The sequence below is a fragment of the Sinocyclocheilus anshuiensis genome, unplaced genomic scaffold (genome assembly GCF_001515605.1).
Source record: "Sinocyclocheilus anshuiensis isolate Anshui unplaced genomic scaffold, SAMN03320099.WGS_v1.1 scaffold207, whole genome shotgun sequence".
Taxonomy (NCBI): Eukaryota; Metazoa; Chordata; class Actinopteri; order Cypriniformes; family Cyprinidae; genus Sinocyclocheilus; species Sinocyclocheilus anshuiensis.
Window position 1 is genome coordinate 5,148,497 of NW_015551045.1, and position 27,594 is coordinate 5,176,090.

General features: G+C 39.2%; 1 protein-coding gene across 4 annotated transcripts in view; it reads right to left on the bottom strand.

Annotated features, from left to right (window-relative positions):
• Positions 1-26,870, bottom strand: part of LOC107661735 (transcription factor COE1) — a 155,970-nt gene extending 129,100 nt beyond the window's left edge. For all 4 annotated transcript variants that reach the window (XM_016451493.1, XM_016451494.1, XM_016451491.1 and 1 more), the window contains exons 1-6: positions 26,261-26,870; positions 25,627-25,783; positions 24,729-24,792; positions 23,577-23,632; positions 15,191-15,264; positions 9,050-9,118 (exon numbers count right to left, since the gene is read on the bottom strand). In XM_016451493.1, coding sequence (XP_016306979.1) covers positions 9,050-9,118; positions 15,191-15,264; positions 23,577-23,632; positions 24,729-24,792; positions 25,627-25,783; positions 26,261-26,394 — 554 coding nt within the window. In that variant the 5' untranslated portion in view covers positions 26,395-26,870. The remainder of the gene's footprint in view (positions 1-9,049; positions 9,119-15,190; positions 15,265-23,576; positions 23,633-24,728; positions 24,793-25,626; positions 25,784-26,260) is intronic.
• Positions 26,871-27,594: the final 724 nt, after the last annotated feature.

Below are 27,594 nucleotides of genomic sequence, written 5' to 3' on the forward strand. Positions count from 1 at the left end.
GACTCTCGGGTCAGGTAAAGGGAGGAGTGTTCTGGCAGTGATGTTAATGACCATTAAGTGAGAGTAGCTCTTTGCACTGGCACATAAATCCAAACCACAGTTTTATCAGCCAGTAGATGCAGTAGATGTTCCTACTTGTGCTCACAAAAACGTACTGTGGCCACATAGTGGTGGTATCGAATGGTAATACCATGGTACTTTGGCGTGATGGTATTTGGGACAATTACAAGTACGCTACTGTTCAAAAGTTTGGGGTCGGTAAGACTTTTTAATGTTTTTAATGTTTTTGAAAGAAGTCTCTTATGTTCACCACGGCGGCATTTATTTGATTAAAAATAAAATAAAATAAAATAAAATAATCAATATGAAATATTATTAAAACTTAAAAAACTTAAAACTGTTTTCTATTGTAATATGTAATATATTCCTGTTATGTAAAGCTAATGTAAAGCTGAATTTTCAGCATCATTTCTCCAGTCTCATGATGCTTCAGAAATCATTCTAATATGCTGATTTGTGCTAAAGAAACATTTATTATTATTATCAATGTTAAAAACAGTTGCTTAAAACTGTTGTGTATATATATATATATATATATATATATATTAGGGGTGTCAAAAAAAATTCTAATTTCGAATATTCGTCAAATTAAAAAAAAAAGAATTTCACATTCGAATGCAAAAACATTGCATTCGGATTTTAGTTGTGCGTTAAGGAGGCAGCCTTATCAGTGGCGCACGAGATGCGATGACGATGTAAGTGTCGTTGCATTATAACGTTTTTGTTAGTCTATCCAGTTGAAGCCACTAGACGCGCCGCTGCTACGTTGTTCGTTAAAAATATTGAGGAAAAAGAGAACATCAATGCGGAGAAGATCTTGTTTACATCAAAACTGAAACCAAGCCGTTCACACAGAACGCATATTTCACACATTTTCAGGATGGTCAGTTTACTGGACCATTGCAAAATGGTTAGAACTGAGGATTTAACTGTTAACACTATCCAGCCAAACCCTGGCCCCCTGGTATTTACAGTACATGGTACTCCAAGGTATTTCATGCTACATGTCTATAAAACATGATAAACAAAAAAATATGTAAAAAAAAAAATCTATAAAATTAGTTTTGTAGACAAAGACACAGTTAAACCTGACATTTCACACATACTGCCCTTTCCACCCTGCCTGTTCTAGTGGGCTGATTGCCCAGTGCTTAATGGGGGGCTGGTTACGCACAGGGACACAGGGACACATCTGTGTGCATCATATCCCGGGGCAAGGCCATTTCTCCCTAATGCTACTTCAATTCCAGTCCTTATAGCTCCAAGAGGTTGGCTCAGGAGTAGTGTGTGTTTGTGCGTGCCGCCCCTTTAAACACCGCCTCAGGGCACTTGGTTAGGCCCACCGCAGAGAAACACTAGGTGCAAATGTAAAGGTACTGGGTTTGGTTTGTCTGTTTTTATGGCAGTTAATTCACAAACAAGCCATTCAAAACTGCTTTACTTGGGATGTTGTAATTTTCAATGTCAAGGAACAGAACAGATTACAAGTTTTTTCATATTATAGTTAAATTTCTAAAAATGAGTGAAAAAAGTTATATTGTGTGAGAATTATGCTCGGGTGGAATCTGGGGGCCTATCGTGAATTAGCATCAAATGTAAATGTTGAGCTTTCTAATGATGGAAGGTGCAAAAAGGGATTCAAAATAGGATAAATGAATAAAACATCTTCAGTTCTTCCTCTCTCTCTTTCTCAGTTTTTATTTTCCCCTCTTTCTCTCTGACACAAAGTCAATGGCATGAATAATTCACTGCTCTCTCTCTCTCTCTCAGAGCCACGGGTGACCTTTCCCCACAGGAAGTGGAATCGAAACACAACAATGGGCCCCAAGCACAGGGGGATCCCAGCTAAGGAGATACTCAAAACACAGCGGGGATACAGAGAGCTTGCGGATCCCATACATTATACATTAATAAATTATTCAGTTACAGTCCCTAAAATTCACATTGAATAAATACAGCCACCCACATGCTAGAGGGGGAAGATCAGCAGAGAGGCTCCGGTCCAGATTGGCCCCAACATCAAACTAAGCAGAAGTCTAAACTACTGCTCTGAATCATGGGGTAGTGTTTTTAGTCTGTATAGAATAATTTAATAATAAGTAGCTTATAGATTTAGTAGTATAATTCTGCGATGCAAAACAAACAAGGGTGCCAAGTTTGACTCAGTAGAGGAAATTAAAATTAAATGTATTAAATTGAAATTCAAACTAAATTCTATCATATCAAATATATATAATATTTATTATATTTTAAATAAAAAAGAATTACATCATTCTTTAATATATTAATATCTTTTAACAATATACATCATTTATTTATTAAAAAAGTACTGTTTTTTTTTCTTTTTCTAATATGTCTGCCAGATATCATATATCATAAAATGCAATATGATAACTGTACGCAACTTGTTGAATTAAGTATGCAACATTATAGGTCATGTGACAACAATGTAACATACTTTTGTCTGAATCATTAATTGTTGCATGCATAATGCATAGTTTCACAAGCTATTTTTAAAATAGGATTATGCATGCAATACATACACTTTTATTTTAGTAAATAAAGTAAATAGACGTAAACAGACTGTAAATGAATGAATGGAATAATTGCCACCTACAGAGTTAGAAATCTAATTAAAATATAATTATATGGAAAAACATGTTGACAACAAGCTGCATGTCTCTCACACTTCTTTCTTTTGCACCTGCAAATGAGTAGCAGAAAGAAGGAAGTGACATCAATGCCTTAGGAGTGGTCCATCCTGTCTGCCATCATGAGCTCAGGTCAAAATCTCATTTAGCAGGAAGCCCTGATCATCAGAGCTCCGATGTTCACACACTCACGCAAACACACAGAACACCTTACCACGGTCAACAACCATTCCCAGTGCAACATGAGATCAACATACTATCTGGAATAAAACAAATCTCTGAGAATGAATTTCAAACGTCTGTCTCTCACAGAAAAGCTGAGATTTGCTGTCAGTCACAGATTTTCAAATAAGAACTTGACCTGATCTCATTCATGCTGCTTTAAAAATAGTTAACTGCAAAATTCTAGAAGTACAGTACACTTAAACTCACTTATAAGATACAACAGGAACTAAAGCCAGGGTTAATGAGCCACCTAAAATCTGTTCCTCTAACTCAGATGCTAATAGGAAAGCTAAAGAGGCTGACTGATTGACAGCTGAATCCAGACAGCTTGATTGACAGCTCTCACACACACTCAATCCTCGGTTCGAGGCAGTGAGGGAGACGAGCATTCTGAGGGGACACACAACTGCTACCGTTAACTTTTGCGCAATGCAAGGAAGTGATATCTCACCGGCAAAACTCAAAAGATTTGCTCAGTAGAACCCAAATAAAACAGCATCGAACAGCAAGAAGGAAGAAAACAGTGAAAGAAAGAAAGTGAGCTGATGTTTTAGTAAGTAAGTTGAGACACGCAGACAAATGCGCACGCCGCTTTAGGGGTCATCCAGGCGCATGATAGGATTTTCAGCAGTGAACTAGAAGTCGTTAACCGTATATTAACTTGGAGAGGTAGAGGGCGACACTGTTATTATTGTCTTTCCTGGCTGGGATTAAGTGGGCCACACGCAGGCTGTCACAAAGAGCTGGCACTGAGAAAGCACGAGGAACCTCACAGCGCTACACTGACAAGCAGACGCATTCGAACAAGCCACGGATATATTTGCCTCTTTCTCTCCTCTGCCTTTCACTCCTTGCTGATTTCTGCCACTCTTTCTCACACTAGCCACTAAAAGGCTTTTTTTGCATTTCTTCTTTCTTCAATAGGCCAATCTGGACTGGATTAATTTAACAATGGTCGCCTCAGTCTAATTTGAGACAATCGTGTGCTGGGTCATAGATAGCGCTAATTAAATCGTTAATGTCACAGTAGTATCCCGCTGGTGTGGTCCGAACTGAACTCTCAGACGATTGCTCCATGAAGTATTTGGGCACTAGAGGGGCACTTGAATGAATATCTTGCATTAGAACACATCTGTAAACAAATGATGGACATGGTTTTCACCGAACTAACATTCTTCATTTTTGCAATGATTTTAACAGGAGTCAGGGAGATTTTAGTGGAGTCAATATGAAGTTCGCAAAGGAATAACCACAGGTATAGTTCAGCACATGAATTATAAACATGATCATGTTTGATAACCAGTCAGGGGGAGTTTTTAAATATAATTCATTATTTTAGAATCATACAAATGAGATCATATGAATTAGCCACCAATTCGCTAAAATATAAAATAGTAACAAATTGCCATGAGGTTGTATTGGACAAGAATGATCAATAAAGTCGCAATTGAGAGATATAGACCCAATTTTCAGAAATTTTCTGAAATAATGCCAATTTTAGTGAGAAATTAAGTTACAATTATGAGAAATAAAAGTGCAATAACAGTCAAAAGCCACGGTGAGATATAAAGTCGTAATTACAAAAAAATATATATATGTATATATTTTTTTTAATTTAAATTTTATTTAATAATTTAATTTAATTTAATTTAATTTTATTTTATTTTATTTTATTTTATATTATTTTTTTTTTTTAAGGTAAAAACTGGCTTCTGTTATATGGTATGCCAAAATTACACACTTCACCTTTAACATGCTTCTTTTTGTCAAATGTTTTGCTTGAAAAGTGCTTTGGCTATCTTTCTTTGAAATAAATGTCACATAGTTAGATTTTTTATCAACACTGAATTATTCCTAAATGTGTCCAAATTTGCAAAAATCAACATCAGACCTAAAATAATGTAAAAATTTTACTTGATCATATTTCATATTTCTTACAAAAATAATCATACACAGCAAGTTATATTATATTATATATACATACATACATTTAAAAAAAAAAATTTAACTCTAAGGCAAAAACAGGTAAAAATTGTACTTGTTCATATTTCTTACAAAAAGAATCATGATCATGCACAGCAAGCTAATGCAGTTTGAGATCTATTTTGCCTGCACTCCGTGAACTTTTAGCTTAGAGCTGCATTTTTTCAGCAGGCCATTAAATGTAAAATTCAAGGGCATGGTGACCCATTTCCCTCCATCAGCTCTGCGAATGTTGTTTTGGTTAGAGAACAGAGATCCAGATGTTGAGCTCTGAGCGCTGAGAGTCAGGCCAGCCAAGAGGGGCTGAGAACCGAGTCTTGGGGGTACAGGAAGTCCCACGGTATCCACGGGAACTTTCGCATTCCATTCTTCGCCGGCCCCTCTGACAGCTTCTGACATCCCTCAAGAGCAAGAGCCCTCGCGATCCCAGAGTGGATAGAGAACTACTTCCTCTGAGAGGGGAAGATGAAACATCCTAACAGCCGACGGCAGAGCGTTCAAGTAACTTCTGGTGGTGTGTTCGAGAAAACACACACCCGTTCCTGTACCCCTCCTGCGCCAGAGGATCTAATATCACAGATATAATAGGCGGCTGGTAAGTGGAGATGTTTGAAACGGGCCGAGAGGAAAGGATTGCGATTGACATGCTACCGTCCGTCGCATAAAGCAAGTACACAGCTCCCTTTGAATAAAAATAAAAACTGTTTCTCCTAACGCTAATTTTAGGGACACGGCTACTTATCCGAGGCTTTTTTGGCACCCTGCACATAAACAGAAGTGAGATGGGAGGGTCTGGAATAAAATGAGACGTGAACAATAGACGTCCAGGGCTGCAGGGGTTGGAGTGGAGGAAGGTGGGGGTGGAGGGCCTGAACTGAAAGTGATTAAAGAAAGGAGAAAGTGAGGAGGCGTCTATTAGATGTCAGTGTGCTTTGTGTCCATGTCAATGAGACGGGATTAAAGTATTGGAAATAATCTTACACAGCCGATGAAAGGTCAGTCCGGGAGAGGGAGAGGCCGAGAGGAACATATGGCCCGGCTGAGGAGTCGCTAATGTTATACAGCTAACACACACACACACACATACATGAATGCGAGAGGGAGCGGTTCAAATAAAACAAATAAAGCGATCCAGACAAATAAGTATGAAAGGAATCGTTTTACATGTGGCGTAAATCGAAGCGCCCAGTGGAGTTCATTACGAATTCTGTGAGCGGTTATGATTTGTGGTATTCCCCCTGCCTGTGCGAATAAATCGAAAGAACTAACGACAACCCGCAGTCGGACAATTCGGTCAAATATAATCGTCGATAAATGGCGAGGGTGGCTATTGTTTGTTTACAGATGTTGTTTATAATCCGAATCTTAGTAAATATAAAATTAGTTGTTTTAACAGCATAATAAGGGTTCATTAGTGTTTTTAACGCAGATTTGGATTAGCTGTGTTCTTTGCGTATCTAATTAGAGCATCACTCTCAATGCAAAACCAGCAGAATTAGCCATAGCCAGACTAATTACTGGTTTGAAATCAAATCGGCTCGTTGAAAGAAGTGCACGCTAATGAGCCCTTATTAACCAAGCTAAATAACTCAGAGGGAAAAGGCGGAACTGGGATTTATTTTTCTTTAGGTTACGCATTTAGGAGAAATAATAAGTCATAATCGAGACGCTGTCATTGAGCTTGTGAGAAAATGTGCAGCTGCCAAGAATACATACCAAAATTAGATTGTTTTCTTCTTTTTTTTCACCTTTTTATTTATTTTTCTTTTTGTTCTTTCCTGCATGACCCATTTCTCTGGGCTGCAGAAACATGCGACGAGAGATCAGGAGTGACACAATCAGATCAGATCACAACATCCAAACACTCTCACCTTTATGAATAAAAAAAACGATTTTATATGCAAAGAAATATATGTGGGAGGATTATTAAGTGCGGGAGGGGAAAATTGCTGCACAAATGCATCACAATTCTGCGTCAGTGCAGAAAAATTCATAATCAGAATTGTAGTTAAAAAAAGAACAAATATGCAGGACAAACAATACAGATATAAAAAAAAAATGTTTTTAAAAATCAGCAACATCTGCTACACTAAGTTGAAACATTCTTTATGCTAAATGATAGCACAGAGGTTGGATACATGCCATGCCAAGGCACATTTACACACTTTCTAATGTAGAACAACAGTGTTATAAATGCATTTACATAGAAAATACAATTGCACGACAATACAAATAATATATATATGCACAAAAACTGAATTGAGAACTATTATGATTCCCTAAAAAGATGAGGTGCCTGAAGATTCGCTCCTATATGCAGTATACATGTTTAGTTTTTGATGGCCTCGATGTTACCAAGAACTTCTAGTGGGCCTTCTCACTGCACATGGGACCAATGCACATGAGATCCTCCAGCAGGTTCATCAGCCTGTTCATATCGAGCCTGTGTGCTCAGTGAGGTTTAAAGGCGCATGAGCGTGTATAAGGGAGCCACAGCTGGCTCCCAAGAGTTCTGACCCGTTCTGGTCAAGTGAAGCATAAACTGTGTCAGCTACCCACAAACACGTGAGCCAGGTATGAAGGGGGGGCGGCAGATCTGTTGTGTCCGAGTGCGGTCGGCTGAGCAGCTCCAGTCACACCTGAGTCCATTCTGCAGGAACGGGTCAGTGGCTGAAACCGAACAGCCGCAACTGTCCAGCTCCTTACTGACTGCTGTCTAAAACTGAAGTAAACAAGCAGAGCAGAACCGGGAGAGCTGACAGAGTGGGAAACATTTTTTTTTTTCTTCTCAGTGGGGTTTAATTTGCACAAATGAGCCTGAACGGTCTTTTGACAAACATCACAAATCAACCTAGTCTGGTCATCTGCACACAATAACTCTTACACACCATTCCATGTGGTGTAACTCAAGTCATTTCCCCCCTTCGGCAATAGATTCTCACTGAGATATACCCTTGATTTGTGGCCTTTCCCAGTGTTACGGGCAGATTATGGAAAAAAGGGGGTCTTGGGAAGTTGGGAAGCTGCATATATTCCAGCAAGGGCCTTTTTAGCGAGACCAAATGAAACGTGATTCAGTGCTGATTTTCCTCAAATAGGCTAAGCAGCTCTTGATATGTTCACCTCGTTTGCCTAAATATTGTCTCAAAGGAACGTTTAGCAATTTTCATGGAGCGTAGCAGTTGCTGCAACAATGGGGAAAAGATTGTTTTGTTCAACCCATGAGAACCATGACCTGTCAAAATAAATGCCCTTAGACGTCGGCTAATAGCTTCCACATTACAAAACACATAACTGCACAAAGCTAGCCTGAAGCTAACAACATTAACGGCAATGAAAACACTACCTCAAGGACTGTGAAATCTTTAGCATCGCTAAGAATCCTATTAGCATTAATGCTAACGTTATTACAATTACAATTACATCATTCATAAAGGATGCAGGGGTTTAATTTTGGATTTAAAGAGACGAATGTTAGGTGAAAGAAAGCGATGCCCCGGGGGATCGAGAGAGATGGCGAGAACAGGGTAGCGAGGATGAGGGGGGGCCAAGGGTCTCTGGCGTCTATTGTTTCACAGCCCATTATACATGTGGGTTTGATTAAGACAGAATAAAAAGACCGAGAACACTGTGTTTTTTTACTTCTTAAGGGGGAACCATAATCCAGAACCGGGCCAGATCTCAATTTGAAATACATACCATGTAGATATTATCTAAATTGCTTACATGTTTACTGTCAAACATGTTCTCAAGAGAAATTACTCACTAAACACTTTTAACACAAAGACTAGCCTTTGACTAAAGCCGTTAGGCCTGTAATTTACTCAGGCAAAGACACATTATTATCAAGTGTTTGAGCTCAGCCAATCCTGAACCCACAACAAAAAGAACATGGTGAAAAAAAAATAGCAGCAAAAGAAACAACATGACAGAGCATTTAACTAACAAGTGACTCAAACATACACACACAACAGACTGTGACGGCCGTAAGACTCCAGCATGTCCTGAGAACTGCTTCAAAAGCGACGTCAACCACAGCCTCAAACAGCATGACGATAACAATGAAAGTATCAGATGTTTTCAGGAACACAAACAGTGTCAGGAAGTGTTAATGAGGGAGAGATTCCTACCTGTCGATGATGACGGGATCCGAGGGTGTCTCGTTGCGGTTCCCGCAACTCTTTTTGTCACAACAGCGACTGAAAAAAAAGAAAATATCAGTTTCAATCAGACATCCTATGTCATAAGTAAAATCGAAACCACCTTTTTTGTCTGTTATTTTAGCAAGTCATATTTTTCATGTCTTTGCATTTGTATTTTGTCCATTAAGTTTCATGCACAATTCTATTGTATAACACGTTGACAAAGAAACATACTCAATGCTAGAACCTCAATGTAAATGCTTAGATAAGCAAGCTAGACTAGATTTTATCCAACAGTCATTTAACTCAAAAGTCAGATGGGGGTTTAAACGGGGGCTTGGTGACATCACTCAAAAAGGAAAGTCGTTTCAGAGGCTTCAAATTGAATAGATGAAGGACCTTTTTTCTTCGGAATAATTTTAACTGATGAATCTTGCACAATAACATGCATGAAGAAAGCAATTAGTAATTGTTGACCTAAAAGCTAAACTGTAACTCTATCGCCACCTTGTGTATTGGAGTTTGTTACCGCCACGTTAACACGTTAAGCACTTTCAATGGGACTGCTAGACCTTCTCTGCATCTGCATAGGTGATGAAGGTTTAGCAGAATGACGAGAGGAGAATTTAAGGTGTGCGAGGGGCTTCAGCGGCGGTTTGGAGACCACCGGCATCACATTTCCACCGCACAGATGGCAGTAGGACACTGAATAAGGGCTGGGGACAAAACTGTCACATTACACCCCTGGCATTGTCTTTCCCCCTTCAGTTTTTCTTCCTCCCACAACTCTCTCTGCTTCCACCCTCCCACCTCACGGTTTCTCTTGTTACCTCATTTCCAGCTCCCTATTTTCTCCAATGACACAGTTTTTAGACGTATCAATAGACTTTATCATTAATTCACGGACTACAAACGTTCAGATCGTATCATGAGATGTACTATGCTTATTCATGAGGAATCATGTGTATGTGATTTATATAATATACTTCTTCAGGTATGCATGATGAATGTCTTTCTTTAGAAACTCATCATGAATAGAAGACTAAAATCTCTCTCTCTCTCTCCCTCTATCTACATCTACATCTCTATCTCTCTCGCCCCTCCTTCTGCAAGGCTTCCTCAACTAGGTCAGTGTCCTCCCAAAGGACTGGAACAAGGGATTGCAGTGCCTCTGTGCGTGTGTGTGTGTGTGTGTATTTATACAGTGCAGGAAGAAGATTTGTAGGAGCCTAATGATCAAATCCGGCAGCGCCCATGGGAGACACAATTTAGCTCCTGATACACCGAACCTTGAGCATTCAAGTTTATAGATACACATTCAAAACAATTAAAGAGAAATATTGTTAACTACATTTTTCTTATGCAAAACTCACTGGCATGATGCAAGAGTGTTGCGGGTGGTTGAGAGTGCATTGCTGTTGCATTTTTTTTATGGTTAATTGGTCTATGATGGGTCAGTATTCATGTTGTTCTCATTTGGTTTTGAAAAATGTTTACACATTTCAAAAAATTGCTACATTTAGTTATAACAACTTCAAATTTACTGTTTTTTTTTTTTTTGAGATATCCAATCTAACTAAACTAAACTTATCATTTTACGTCAAGCTCAAACACTTTAAGTTGAAACAACACATTATTACTTATTCCAATGTTGAATTTTAAGTTGTGATAACCAGTCGCAGCAATTATTTTTTACAACAAAGGATTAAATGTAACGACCAAAAATGCTGTGTGATATAAACATCAAGTAAAAAGTAATAACATATTTTCCTAAACCTTTAATGTGTGTACACAACTTTCAAAAAATATATATATATATAAATAAATATTTATTAAATATATGTAATAAATATTGTTGTAGATCATTTTTTTTACCTTGAAAAATATTTAAAATATAGAAATATCATGGATTATTAATTCATAAATATCATTGTTTTGAGGAGCTACACTACATGACATTTTACAACCTATTATAACAATGCCTTGTGATAAAAAGATTAAAATATCCAATATTTTAAAAGACTTATTGACCTTAACACAGCCATAAAGGTCTTCAAGGGTACTCGCTGCATGTTGGTTGCACCACATGACAAATATTTTTTTTTAAATATTAATAACCAGCCAAGCAGTTCTGTCTCCAGTTTAAAATAAAAAATAAAATAAAATTACATTAAAACATGCTCATCAAAGAAATATACGTATTAAAGTCATTGCATATATGTGTTGCATTTTTAATATATTTTTTAATGAATTAATAGATCTGGACAAAACAAAAATAAATAAAAAACCTGACACAATATTGAGCCTACTATCGCATTGCTACTTCATGTGGTTATCAACAATAACTTATTTGAGGTCAGTAGCACTTATATTGCACTTATAGAGTTTATATATTTGAAAAAACACTTAACACTAAGTATGAAAAAATAATAAGCACTTGCCTTAGCAAATACAACTGCAAGTAATTATTGCATGCCTATATTAGCTTATTGGGAGGTTGGGAAGGTTATAATCTTTTTCCTGATCCTCTTCAAGATCGTCCCGTAGGACACCCAAAGGAAATAGCATCTTAGATCTTAACGCTTCCTTCCTGATGCGGCTTTTGAAGAAATGTCTAAATGGGCTCATGTAATTAGCAGGATGTAGTCGGCTCTGTCAACGTTGGAACGTGGCTACCATCACATGCCTCCAACATATGTTTCCTTTCCATGATTCCTTTGATTCATGACATTGGATTTGTGTTATGACAACTTTAGTCTTTAGAAGAACAATTTTGGCCAGTTTCACGACAAACAACATCCTGAAACACATTCCCTGTTTTTTTTTCTCCCCCTAGTTTGTTCAAATGATAGGAATAAGCACTTTTGTCCCGTACTTGCAAGCTGGCATGGCACCATATGGCTAATGGTGGTGCGTGGCAATTAGTGGAACTGATTAATGGTGAACAGCCTAATTTTCTGCTTATAATTGCGGCAGCATTTGAAGGTACGCATACAGGCTATCTCACGCACACATACACGATTGCCTATCAATGCTGATTTGGCAGGTGGGGGGTGAAGACTACATCAGTTTGTGTATACATTTGCTGTCAGTTCTAACAGTAAAAAAAAAAAAAAGGCACTTTCGCTTTTTTATTGCGAAAGTGCCTATATAACACCTTTAAGTTGCGTGATGCGTTGCTGGTAAAACCTGGCATATATTTCATAGATGTCACGTGAGCCAGGGCACATTTGTTAACGGAGCAGACTGATATTTCAGATTGAGTAATGAGTTTCTGCTTGTCCTAATTAACCAGGCATCAGGGTGTGATATTCATTGGCATATATTTCATAGATGTCACGTGAGCCAGGGCACATTTGTTAACGGAGCAGACTGATATTTCAGATTGAGTAATGAGTTTCTGCTTGTCCTAATTAACCAGGCATCAGGGTGATATTCATGGGGGGTTACAAGGGTGGGCGGCACTGTTAAAACACCACTAAAAATAGGCGCAAGTCGATCATCACAACCTACTTTTAAGCAAATTCATCTTTGGATGTTAATTAAATACATAGCATTTGATAGAAAAATCATCTTCTACTTGTTTTTTTTTCTCTCTCTGTTGTTCACTAGGGGTTTGCGAATTTGACCTGGATAGTATTAGTATGAATTGAGACAGAATACAGCACTAGAGTGTCCCGGGCAACAGAGTAAAGTGACAAGCAGCAGGACGTTTTGATGGTCACAGAGCGAAATCTCATTGGTTCAACATCCCTGAATATAAAATACCCCATGAAATCAAAATCTAAAGCTGTGTCCGAAATCGCATAACTTTGCGAATGTTAGAAAAGAATGTTCAGCATAGCATGAACATATGTAGTATGAATGAAATCCAGATGTACTACATCCGCCATGCTGTCACTGTCATGTGACTCAGAGCGCCAGTTGCGTCTCTTCACTGTTATTCACAACTCGTCTCCTGTGGATAGTAAAGCATCCATCAGATGCGTATTTCAGAAACTCAGCAGAAATTTCCAGGTACTTTTTGCCTACAGTTTTATGAGTTCTGTGAATTCGGACATACTACTCATTCCAATTACAGAGTTCTGGCATGAAACTCTAGATGGCGCAGTCCGATAGATCTAACTCAATCTGACCTAATGACATCATTATCACATGGCACAGCTGATTGGTTCTCTCCTGTATCGGTAGCCAATGAGCTCGCTGCTCAACATTCAAATATATGAATAGTGCTTGCTGTAGCAGTGCAGCTTGCTTCAGAAACCCTCCACCTTCCCCAGCTCCACCTGTATAGATCTGCTACAAGGTGATTCATGTATGCTATATGGGGTTATTTCATGTATGTTATATTTGCAGCAGCAAAATTTCTTACATGCTCACAAGCAGCATGTTGTGGATGTATTGGCAGTAGCAAGTCTCACAGAGTGAGTTTTTGCGGCAGTCCATGTTTATTAGCTAGTGTCCTCCCAAATAGCAACTTTAGAGTTGATGTTTAAACATTTACAGTCCTGGACTAAAAATATTAATGAATTAATATTAATGACTTGAATGATTTTGTTTGCAGGATTCTACCCCATTATGGTTTTCCGGTGTCATGAACAATTCAGTTATCCCATTGAGTTGAATCTGCCTAGGACCCCTGAGTGTAGTAGTTTGTAATGCCTAATCAAAAAATTGTATGTATAAAATTAGCTTAAAGTATGCTAATACTCTATTAGTTTTCAAAACATAACAGAGAAATGTAATTTAACAATGCATATATTTGCTGTTGCACTAATATGTAAAATAGAATTTAAAACACATTATTGGTCACAATAACATTGCTCAGATGACATAAGGATTTTTAATAAGGTACTGAATAAAGCACCAATTAAAGGTGGGGTAAGCGATTTTTCAAAAACGCTTTAGGAAACAGATTTGGGCCGACTAGCAAAACAAACTTGTAGCCAATCAGCAGTAAGGGGCGTGTCTACTCATGATGTGGAGGAGAGAGCGTTCAGTGCACAGGACGGACATTAGTGAGCCGAGCGACAGAAAGATAGAGATGGCGGATAAAAAACAAAAGAGGAAAACATCTGTGGAAGAAAAGAAGGCTTAAGGCAATAAGGCAAGAAGTAGGACCCGTGTAAATATCGGATCAGTTTTCCAGCCCTGGAGAGAACTCAAGGAGCGGAAGGCACTGCGATCGGACGCCGATGTTGCTTCGTTTCTTCTCAATAGGTGAGTAACACCGTGTCTGCGCCGCAACAGCTAAAGTCTGTCTAGTAGACTGGATGCGACAAAGTGACCGTTGAAAATCATTTGAAATTTCTGTCAATACGTCATGAATAGAACGCAGCAGCAGTTTCTGTCGGGGATTTGTCGTGTCGTGCCGCGCCGCATCAGTGTAGACCATAGATATGTATATATATCTATGGTATATATATATATATATATATATATATGGTGTAGACAGCATCACTGATTATGATGAGTTCCATAGTATTTTTGCGCCACTCGTGTCCGGTGTAGACACGGCGTGACATTGGTTTTGCTTTGTTTCACAGAACTAATAGTTGCCTGGGTTGCATACGTATGTGTGGGGCGGAGCTATCAAAATAGGGGCATGTTTGTTTTGGTGATTTCACCTGGAGAGAACTCAAGGAGCGGAAGGCACTGCGATCGGACGCCGATGTTGCTTCGTTTCTTCTCAATAGGTGAGTAACACCGTGTCTGCGCCGCAACAGCTAAAGTCTGTCTAGTAGACTGGATGCGACAAAGTGACCGTTGAAAATCATTTGAAATTTCTGTCAATACGTCATGAATAGAACGCAGCAGCAGTTTCTGTCGGGGATTTGTCGTGTAGTGCCGCGCCGCATCAGTGTAGACCATAGATATGTATATATATCTATGGTAGACAGCATCACTGATTATAATGTGTTCTATAGTATTTTGTCGCGCCGCGCCACTCGTGTCCGGTGTAGGCTACCAGAAATCGCTTACCCCACCTTTAAAAGATCTTTCAGCCAGTGGAATGAACTGAATTGTTATTTATAATTATTATTTAAAAAAATGTGTTTTTGTCACATTTGTCACAAAACTTGTCGCATCGCACCTGGTTGGGACAAAGTGTAATGGAAAAAGTCTCACCTGCACATGATTTCATGAGTCAGGAGCACACGGCACATCTCCGGATTCTTGTCCTGACCTTCATATATGATGGCCTTTGAACAGAGAGGGGGAAAAAGTCAGTGTTTGGACTCACACGGGCTTTATTTAACATTTTGGGAAATCAAAATTAAATGAAGCATATTACATATGAAGATGTTTCCAAATATATATTTCAGAAAGTTGACACTGACCACACAACATCCCAAAAAAAACATTTCCTCCACTTATTCACCCCCACATTCAAGCCAATTCCACTTGAGAAACACGCTGCGAGGAGGCATAATTCTGCCTTTAAAGCCTGTTGGCCTGGTCGTATTTAATAAATATCAGTATGTGTCGTGGGGAATCGTCTAAGCGGTTCCAATATTTCTGGACAGGCTGTCCAGAGCTCTGGCTCCACACGTGGCTCATTACGTAAAGGAAAACAGAAGGTGAGAAATGAAGGTGCTCCAATAAGAAGGGCTCATTGTTTCACTTCTCGCTCAGGTATTTACTCTCCCTACAGGGCTTGGGGCTGAGGTGGGGTAACGTGGTAGAGGCTGGAATGTACAATAGCACAAGCTCCGAACGATTTGAGGGATGGGTAACAAGCCGAAGAACACCTGTTGTAGGTGGAGGAGATGATACGAAACGTAACTGGTTGCTCAGATTCTAACAAGCGGGAGAGGTAATGACAGTGATTCCTATGGATAAGGGAAAACATATTCATCAAAATCATACAGCTGAAAGTCAACAATAAATACGGTTCACAAATTTACTTCTGCAATATAGCATTGCAAGACCGTTTTTACTGGGGCACAAACCCCTGTGAAATGCAGCTGTATCAAAATTTTATTGATAAATTGTTATTTGTCAATGGGATTCACATATACCAGCAATATTTCAGCAATCATGTTGTGTGTTTTCTATCAGCTATTTAGAATCAGAACTAGCATGCCAGATTCGTGAATGAATCACTCTTTTGTTCTAATTGGTCATACGGGTTTGTAAAAATCGCGATTCAGTTTGATGAATTCAGACTGTTCACTTACGCACTGAATCATTTGCCACGATTACTCACACTGAAATAGTAATGGCATATTTTATAAGATAAGAAAAAATGAGCGCTGATTGAGGGTGGATATTTACCTACTATCCATTCAATGTAAGAAACAAGCATAGCAAAATCATTTGTCAACGACGAAGCAGCAGTGCGTGCAGCTTGTGAACGACTCTGTACTGCAGGTAAAGACGATTTATCCATTTATATCCAAAACAGTATTTCAAAAAGACACCATATCACACAAAAAAAAACCCACAAGAAAACTCTATTTAGTTATACTTGCACGCTAAACGTAAAAAGAATCAAACAAACAATGCCACCGGTCTTGTCCGATTCACAAGCAAATGTCTTACGAGCTGCTTTTTGCTGAATCAAAGTATACGGCGTGACTAGTGTAGTTTGATTCACGAAAAAAATAAGTCTTATGAGCCAGTTCTTTTTAGTGTACCTATGAATGAACGAATAACTCAATTAATCAGTCAGAGTGGATTGCGAATCAAGATCTGACTCACTTATTCAGTCTCCAAATGAAGTTTTGTGTACTTCGGGACAGGTTAAAGAAATTTAAACATAATTTTAACATGTTTTACGAATTTTAACATAATTACATAGGCTACACTATCAGTCAAAAGTTTGGAACAAGATTTGTAATGTGTTTCAAAGACCAGGGCTGCATTTATTAATCAGAAATACAGTAAAACCGTAATATTGTGAAACATCATTACCATTTAAAATAACTTGTTATATACTGATTTGCTGCTAAAAAAAAAAACATTTATTATTATTATAAATGTTGAAAACAGTTGTGCTGCTTAATATTTGTGTGATACTCTACCATTAAAAAGTTTCAGGTATTTTTTACAAGAAATTAATATTTTTATTCATCAAAAGGGACAGGAAAGATATTTATAATGTTACAAAACATTTATATTTTAAATAAATGCTGCTCTTTTGAATTTTCTATTTATTGAATAATCTTGAAAAAGGTTTCCCGGGTTTCAACAAAATATTAAAGAGCAAAAACAATTTTCAGCATTGATAATTATAAGAACCATTATTAATAATTAAACACCAATAATAGTCAAACACCAAATCATCATCATATTAGAATGATTTCTGAAGGATCATGTGACACTGAGGACTGATGCTGAAAATTCAGCTTTAATGTCACAGGAATAAATTACAAGGGGAAATATATTCAAATGGAAAACAGTTATTTTATGTTTCACAATATTACTGTTTCATATAACAGTATTTATCTCTTCAATTCACTCACTCACTCACTCTTTTTCTTTCATTTTTGCATCTCTCACTCATGGGTAAAAATGTGAAGTGCCTATGCGCTCACTGGCATACTACCTACGCTAGCATGTGACGTGCCAAACCATCAGTGGCGTGTGGCACAGGGGCGGTGGGGGGAGGCAGGAGGCTGGAGGAGGTGGGTGCGAGAGAGCAGTTGGGATGCCAGACTGGAGCACGGTGCACCATCTGGTATGGCCCCCCAGTTTTCTCCCAAATTTTCTCGGCTTTGCTCTCACCCCTCCTTAACACAAAACACAGCGCTGCCAGGCTGGCAAAGCCTTGTGTGTCCCCCCTCCTCCCCGAGCTGAATGTTGGACATGGTATGCCATTCCGAACAGTGCTGCGTTTGACTATGCCAAGCGTGTCACCTTGCTAAGATTCTGGGATCTCGTTCGTAGGCATACCGACTGGCAGCAAATCTGTCCCGTTACGCACAGTCATTACTCTCTGCCATGTAACGGAGGTGTAATTCAGCAAGCCTGTCCAGCATCAAAAAAGTTTGTCACATTGACCTTAACTGGGAAAAAAACACTGACGCAAAGTTCTATCAACCAAGAAAAGGGTAATTTGACAGGAGAAATATCCAGAGACAGACGATACATTGGCTCATTGTTTGATGTCTTTCAGATGTACTTTACATTATACAAAGGCACTGAAAGCGATATTGTTACAGCCAGTGCTGGAGTTGGCAAGCTCGGAGCATTTGTTCAGATGGTTTTCTTTCACTTTGAGGGAATGGGGGCCAAGGTCTTCTAGAAGTACACAGCATGCATCACTGTCTGCCAGCCCAAAGACCTGCTTCATATTTCTATCTATAAACACCAAATCTATCTTCGCCCATTCTGGCTGAGCTGTGCTCGGGAACAGCGGTATTCTTCCACTTGCTTTAATGCCTTAATAAAATATTATGAATCTGTTATAAAATGTAATTCGGGTAATATCCCGCCATTAAAGTCAACCATTTACCCTACGTATTTAATGAATGCACATTATTGTTTTTTTTTCTCACATAATAACATTTCATGTTTTGTTTTTTTTAATGCTGCTTTTGTCAAAGCAAAAAACAGTTGACTAGATTAAAAATCACAATACATTAAAATTGATTGTTTTGTATTACAAGTTTTCTGAATCTTTTTAATATGCAAATGAGGAAATGTCTAATTAAATATACACTAATTTGCATACATTTGCGGAAATATTGAATATAGCCAAAATCTGAATATTTATTTATTTATTTATGTATTTATTTCAGGTATAGGCTTTCACAGAGAGGATCTCTCTTTTTGTCACTTTATGAACCATAACATATTTTCAACAGCCAGGGAAATAGAAAAAAAAAAAACTTTTTAGTAATCAAATGTTATATAAATCAAGCAAATGATATAAACAAAACCTTCTGAAAAACCTTAGGTATATACAGTAGGTAAGAATAAAACAGTAAAGGTGTATGCAAGTGCTACTGAAGTCGAGATTTCTGGCTCAGAAAGAAAAAGATATTTAAAGATATTGTAATTGAAATCTACAGATGAAAGTGTAATAAAATAAACACTTAAATGTGTAATTTGAATATTTCTTTCCACTAGTCTTTTGTTATGGAAGTTTAATAGTCCAAAATCTCAAAATTGTCCAGTGAATGAAACACAATGCTTTGCCTGTAGAGTCACAAATTCCTCCAGTCATACAAATGGAAGCGACTCATATAAAGATGAATTAGTCTTTGTATATTTTGTTTGTATTAAGCGCTCTCAAAAGGGAAATTTTAGGTTACCGGCTCTTAAAGTGTGCCATCTTGATAACTTTTAAAGGCCTTGGCTGCGTTTTACTGCGATCAAAGAACAGGAAGTGCTGTGATAAACGCAGGAAATAGATTCTTTTTGATTTAGAAGGAACATCGAATGTGCAAAGGTGGCGCATAAAAAATTACCCTATGTTAATGTTACAAGTGTGATATTTAGGGCAGCTTTAACTGCGTGCCAAAGTGCGAGAAGGGCACATTAACAAGCATGCAACATTCATATGCCTTGTAATACATATTTCATCTCGCCAAGCACACTTTTCATATTTCATCCAGCGTTTTCCTCACTGGCTTTGATGTGACGTCTGAAATCGAAGGCAAGTAAACAAGATGCTATAAATACATGGAAACCTACTTCCTACACAGTTGGCATCATCTGTTAGCATGCCATTAAGAACACGGCTGCCTTTTTTCCCAGGCCACTGCGCTACCTTTAAAGAGGTGCTGTCTTGGCAGTGATTTCACTCTTTGTTCTCCCACACACACAGAAGCGTTCACATACACGAATAAGTATCCCACCCCACCCCTGATCAGCTGTTCAGACATAAAGCCTGAGAAACAAGAGAAGCGGAAGAGAGAGCAAGAGTTGGGCAGGCAGACAGACAGGAGAATAGACGCAGGGTTTCTAGAGACAGCTAACCGACATCTGAGGGACTTCTAGACGGTGCGAGAATTTGAGCAGGAGAACAGGGAACAAAACAAGGCTGAAAAGAAGAGAGTTGTGGAGTGGATGGGTTAAAAAAACTGATAAAGCCACGTGAAAAGAAATGTGTATTGCCAAGCCAATCGCAATGCATTTTGCATTTGATCTGCCTTTGGAGGGCGGGGTTTTGGAGAGAGGGCGTGGTCTGACTCACTGGTTAAGTTTAGCTCAAGCTCAAGTTAGCTCAAGCTAAACAACGAACATCTCGCACTGCATCTTAAAAACATAAACAATCCAGGAGGTAATGAGAGAGGAAAAGGAAAAGTAGGATAGATGAGGGAGGAACGTGGGAGGTCTGCTGTCTCTGCGCTATGTTTGTCAGATGTTTGTGTCGGCGCTGAATCTGCTGATCACAGTTCTAACTGTCAAACTCACACCTAAAAGCCCCCCACGTCCCCAGCTCCTTCTTGTGCACCATTATGAGTTGCAATCCCAGTATAAAGGTGTGATTATTTTCGCCAAACCTGTCAAGTGCAAATCCCGCCCCACTGCCAATTCTAAAGATTTCATTGGTCACGTCAATCACAGTATTTACTGTCTACGCAAATACTAATGCCTAACGTTAACCTTGGTATAGCCTCGATAGCACATCCTGATAAAAAACATTACTGCTTGTCGCAATCTGAACCATTTGTGATGTTTCTGAACTCTGAACTCAATCCATGAATTTTAAACTTTTCTTGACAGGTGACCAAGTGATTGAGCTGACCAATGAAAACTGTGGGGCGGGGTTTGCATTTAACACACGTTACTATTCCTTGAATTAGCATGCTAGAATCTTAGCGTGTGAAGTATTCTTCCCTCAGCCACCTAAACTCAAGTATTCTGGGTTAAATACATGTTAAAAGCATGAAAAACAAAACAATACAAAACAAAAGAGAAATGCGCTACAGCTCAGCATGTCAGAGTCGGAGCACATATGCTAACCGCTAGGCCACTGCTAAAACAACAGATGCAGTAAATTAGCACTATAGCTTGAAATGTAAAACACTGAGATGTTTACGGTATCTGCTGAATCCAATAATTTGCCTGTGACAGTAACTACCAAAATAACAAGCGTAACTGTTGCGCAGTTGCAAGAGTAAATCAGTCTGGCCACAGAATAATAAGCTCTGTACCCGCAGTATAACAGCAAATCTGGACACTAATTACAGTCCAAGCTAAAGCTGTTTTAGCTGTTTTGAGTGTAAGTGTTTTAGCCTTGCTAGTATTACGAAACACTGTAGCAGCCTCTGTGATTAGCACTTGTTCCCACAGCCACTTAGAAAGTAACAGTTTTGCTAACAAATTTGAATCAGCGCTGCGCTCTGTGTTCAGTGATTCGGCCAGGAATCCGTGCGATTGGAAATTTCGCGCAAAGGTCATGAGAAAACTGCTTGGTTTGAAAGTGACTTTCTGTGTGAGCTGTGCGTCATACGTCGTTGACGACGGAGAATGGACCTTTCGGTCTGCGAAATGTCATTAATGTCGCACTTTAACTCACTCCACAGCCCAATAACTAGCATCTCACGGCCGCTTCTGAGTGATTACAGAAGGCCGACGGGGATATCGAACATCACAAAAGATTACCCTGTTGAAAAAACCAGCATATGCTGGTTAGGTATGTTTTGACGCTGGGATGCTGGTTTAAGCTGGTCCTTTGCTGGTTTATGCTGGTCCTTTGCTGGTTTAAGCTGGTCCTTTGCTGGTTTATGCTGGTCCTTTGCTGGTTTAAGCTGGTCCTTTGCTGGTTTATGCTGGTCCTTTGCTGGTTTAAGCTGGTCCTTTGCTGGTTTATGCTGGTCCTTTGCTGGTTTAAGCTGGTCCTTTGCTGGTTTATGCTGGTCCTTTGCTGGTTTAAGCTGGTCCTTTGCTGGTTTATGCTGGTCCTTTGCCAGCACATGACCAGCATAAACCAGCAAAGGACCAGCTTAAACCAGCATCCCAGCGTCAAAACATACCTAACCAGCATATGCTGGTTTTTTCAACAGGGTACTCAGGTCGTCTGTAACCCGATAACGACTGCCAGCGGAGTAACATCCGCACTCCCTTCTCAAGAGTGTCTACTCTTCAATCTGAAATCTTGTTTTTAGCCCGAGCCGCAACATGGGCCGAGACACCTGTAGCTGTCCTGTGGTCAGCCGGTATCCAGGTCTCATTTCACCCTCTCAACAGGTCTGACTGCCCCAGAGCGAAACCACATCTGATCCCGAACTCTCTCTCGCTCTCATTCACCTGAGGAAATCAAAGACAACAGCCGACCGAGCTGTTGGCGCGGTAAATATATCACTCGCTACAGTGCTTTTTGAGCTGTTACAAGGTAACTAGCTGTCTTGTCGTTGGAGAAGGGGATTTGATATCCTCCGACTGCCGTTACACATGTTCCCCAATCTTTAAGTGTAGTTCTAAGCGGATCCCTTTAGCGAGTGATTTAACCATAGGTTGTCTTCACATCTGAAAGTTTCCCGCACACAATGCGGCAGCAAAGGGGATCGCAATCTCATTCCTTGTGACTTCTATTACACGTGTTGTAATACCTGCGTGAAAATAATGAATACAAGTGCTAAATATATTCCGAGAACACTGACATGAAAACTGCCGGCAAACAACTACAAAAGATTTGTGAGGGGGAAGCCGAGGCGTCTGGGTGATTATTTTTTAACTTGACACTGGTAAACAGCGCTCTAGCGACACTTCGCTCAAAAGTGCCATGTCCTCCCACGAAGTGCAGCAAAGCAGATAGTTAGGAAACAACAGCTCTTCTACCTACTGCCAGACTAGCGCTGTCAAAGTGGCAGCTACTGGGGTTTAATGCGCTTTGATGTTTCCCGCCACGCAACTTAGGCGGGAGGGAGAGGGAGCTGCCGCCCGCAGGTAAGTTAGCGACCGTTAGCGAAGTGTAAAGAGCCTAGCGTGGTGCCTTTCTCAGTTTGCAGCAGGCGGCTAATAAACACGGATATGTTTCTCTTTGCTAATCGCTAATTCCCATTACATGCTAATTAGGGCTGATCCAAGGTCAGAAAAAAAACAAAACATCCAGACACTAGCCCAGGGCCACACATGTCTTCGGTGACAGATAAAATCAAACAGGAAACAGGAAACAGGCAACACTAATAATGTAGATCTGCCATATTGTACATACTAGAAATGAAACAAGCTAGAGTTCAGAAGAAAGCAGCCGAGCATGACATGTGAACCACACCAACGGGAAACACAAACATGTTCACGAAAAGTCTAGAAAGAGCTAAACTGATAAGAAAAATCCGGAAAAAAAATATGGGTGCCCTAAAAATACACTCTTTGCCGCACAGTTAAACACCAAACAAACTTTCAAACCGTCGAGCAGAAAAAGTCCAAAAGAGGCCACAGGACATCCAATGTTGCATGTAAAAATGTGACACTGCCCCTGGGAGATACGCATGCTCTCCGCTGTGAGATTCATCTGTACGGGGCACAAACAGTATGTATGCATGCCCCAACATGTATGAATTAGCCTCTGGTGACATGCGCAGATGGTGGTGCATAGGACGAGATGAACCCTTACCTGTTTAGTCATGGAGTCAATTAGCCTTACATAAAAATCCTGCTCTGTTCTGATGCCTGGAACACACAGAAACTTGACATCAGCACGTGCTTTTCATTACATTTTCCACAAACACATTCACATTCATTATCTCTAAATCGGCCATTGCAATGCACTGTAATTGCACCAAGCATAATGCTCCTGAAATAACACAAGCCTAATTGTATTGTAATATGTCCACATATTAAATTAACAATATATGCCATATATGTCAAACAAAGTATTTTCGCATACTATATTTATAGAGGAAGATATACATTAAAGAACTAAAGAACTATCATTTTTTTAGAGAAGATATTTTGTGATGGAAAAAATGTATAGCCTAATTATAACTTTAACACTGAACACACCTGCCCATGTCACATATCATAATTAACAGTTTATATACTACTTTCTAATGACTAATTTATATGGTTAATTCTTTATGAAAACACATTGAATTTAAAAATGAATATAGTTTAATTATTTAAATTCAAATCTAAATGGTGCCAAAATCACGACTTGCCGTTGCTTTTCAACTATACTTTGAATTGTAATACTGATGAATAAAATCAAAACTCAAAATGACAGAAATTATTGCGATGGAAACTAGTGATGAAAACGTTTACAAAAGCACCGTGCACAATATGCTTGAGAGGTGGCAGAACTAACAGCTGGTTTATTAAAAACTGACCAGATGACAAATGATAGACAGGCTGTCAGATTACACACTAATGAACATGATCAATTCACACTCCCTCCAAGAAAAACACATTAACTATTAATACCGCGTGCATGGTTGGAAATGGGTTTCTAATTGATTTAAACCTTGAGTGAATTATTAATGCTTTAAAATCAAACTGATTCATTGTGAAGAGCCATGCTTTGATTTGAAGAAAGTAAATGAGAATTAGTTGGTGTCGAGGAGTCAATCACTGATTGCGTTTAATTGTTCAGACAGAAACAGTCTCGATCGGTTAAATTATTGATTTAAATCACTGCCAATCTTCGTCAAATTGAGATCTCTAATGACAGCACCTGCTACTGTTGCTATTTTAGTGCAATGAATTGCAAATCACGATCAATGAAAGTGCGCAAACTGAAGCGTCGCGCGCAAATAGGAGCATGTCTTACCGTTGCTGTAGAGAAGTTGCAGTCTGTAATGTATGCCATTGTTTGTCTTTTCTCCTGTAGTCTCCTGTGCATGAAAATAATATTACAACAGGTCTGAAATCATACGCTACATAGGTAGTAATGGGAGGAAAGTTACTGCGCTTACAAAATGATATCGTTTGGGCCTGTTCAATAAAATCAGCTGTAGCGCAAATACTGTTTTTGTTATACTTTTTTTTTTTTTTTTAACTGCGTGTGTATAGCTAAACAAAACAGAATTAGTAGGCTAATTGAATTTAATGTATGAGGTCAAATTAATTTATTCTTAGCTGTATTATGTTATGTCACTAAGTAGCTAGTCATATATAGCATTATAGTAAGTTATAGGCCATATTACTTATATAACATTACATGCATTTAATGCATGACCTACATTTTTATAAATATGTACATTTTGCTCTATTAAAATGGTTGAAAAATTCTGTTATGGCGGCTGAAAAAAAATACAGGTTACTGAGTTTTGAAGGCATGCAAAATGAACAGACCTATTCGGGAATTTTATTTATAAAATGTAAGAAATGCATATTAAACCTTAATCTTACATTTTAAATTGATCTGTATTAGCATTGTTCATATGAAATAACTATCCGATTTAATTCCTAAAATGTTTATTTCAATTGCAATAATTTGGATCATACTGATCACATATGATTTCAATAGGCTATATTCACATGTGAATTGTTTCAACGGTTTTCAAATGTGCATGATTTTGCTGTTTACTAGGCATATAATATGCACTTTTAAAAATAAAAATAAACAAAAAAACATAAAGGCATATGCGATCATAGCTATTTAGTGGCCCGGTGACATCGTGGTGCTGAAAATCAGTTTTTTGAAGAAGCCCGTTCAGGAAACTCACCTTCTCTTTTTCCACAAATCCGACAAAAGAGGTTCTCTCGATTTCCACCGGCTGTCCTTGTCGGTCGTAAAGGGCTAAAACGAAGTGGAAGAAGTTGGATTTGCGCAGATTTGAGGGCGGCTGTTTCTCGAAGTGCGCCCGGGCCAGTCCCACTCCACTGCGGGGAAGACACGCAGAAAGGCCCGTGTTAAAAACATCCTTCAGATATTATAGACGTGTTATTGAAATAAAGTGGATTTTTAATTTCTAGTCCCACTGAATGGAGAATTGAAAATGCCTATACATGTGTATATGCGAAATCTTAATGAATTCATCATTTTTATTATTATCAGCTATTATTATTATTAGGCTATTATAAGGCAATTATTATTCTTATTATTTCTCCAGCATGTTCAATCCAGTGGTCTTAGGACCTCCAGATGTGACTGCATGCAAAAGAAGGTGAGCTTTGGCAAAGTACCCAAACTTTGCATCCAAAGGAACTCATCAAAGCTCACTAAACGACAAAGCAAAGCGCATCAAAGGCTTAATCCTCCACGATCCGGATCGAGTTTCCTCAAAACAAACGCCAGCAGCACGATCGGTCCGCGCTCCGTGGGAGGTGATCGCAGTCGCAGCCCCGGGGGTCTCTTACCTCTGCGCGGCCGTGTTCGCATCCAGCACCCCGGCGCCTTGCATCCATGTTCGGACTGCGTTCATGCCGGCTCCGATGGGCTCCTCTTTCAAAATACTCCCACTCCTTTGGATGCTCTCCTGAATCCCAAACATGAAACCGGGATGTCTCGCACTCTCTTCCCGTTGGTAGTGTTCTCAGGTGCCCACCTCCCGTGCGTAAAAGAGAGAGAGAGCGCGCGCGCGCGCTTGAGAGAGAGAGAGATGGGAAGGAGTTTGGAAACCAGGACAGATCCCGGTGTCACCAAGCCTGAAAGTGGAAACAAAAACCAAGTCGTCTTTTCTTGTGCTGCTGATAATGTTTCCTGGGAGCAGCTGGTGCGATCAAGCAGATCTCATATCAAATGTCATCATGACCTAACAACTTTTCTCCTCTTGTCTTCTTTTTCTCCGATTTTTCTTTGTCAGGCCAAAAAAAAAAAAAGAACCTCAAAAGTGGCTAAATCAAGAGGAGGCTGTATCCTTAGCTCTCTCTTGATCAAATTGAAGTGATTTGTGTCTCTTCCCAAAGGAATCGATCCTTCCTTTGACTATGAGAGGGAAACTAAACACGAGCGCAGCAGCCCCAGAGGCTTGAAGGAGGGGATCGGGAGAGGCGGTCCGAACTCAAACCAGTGTCAGATCCGCCCAACCAGAGCTGCCATCCTCTCTCTCTCTCTCTCTCTCTCTTTCTCTCTCTCTCTCTCTCTCTCTCCTCCACCCACTCCATCAGTTTGTCAGATGGCATTACTCCAGCATTCAGAAGAAGCAAACCTCCCGCAAAATGGGGCTGTATTGATCTATCTAGTTATCTTCTTGACGCTGTACTTGCCGGCGTGACAATAAAAACATGTGCGTCTTGTTCACACCTAAAAGCTTAATGTGAACTTAAGAAAGCCGTTAATAGGGATAGATTGCATGTCGTCGTGTTGTGCAACATTGCAGCTGCATCCACATTGATATTCGCAAGCGCACTCAATTTCTACTAAAGATTTAAAAATGAAAAGATGCCATTTGGGGTTCTTCAGATTCTTTGCAAAACCTCTACACTCTTAAAAATAAAGGTGCTTCAAAAGGTTCTTCAAGCGATGCTATAGAAGAACCATTTTTGGTTCCACAAAGAACCATTCAGTCAAAGGTTCTTTAAAGAACCATCTCTTTCTTACCTTTTTATAATCTGAAGAACCTTCTTTAGCCACAAAGAGCCTTTTGTGAAACAGAAAGGTTCTTCAGATGTTAAAGGTTCTTTATGGAACCATTTGGGCAAAAAGGTTCTTCTATGGCATCGTGAAGAACCTGTGTAGGCAGGAGGCACTT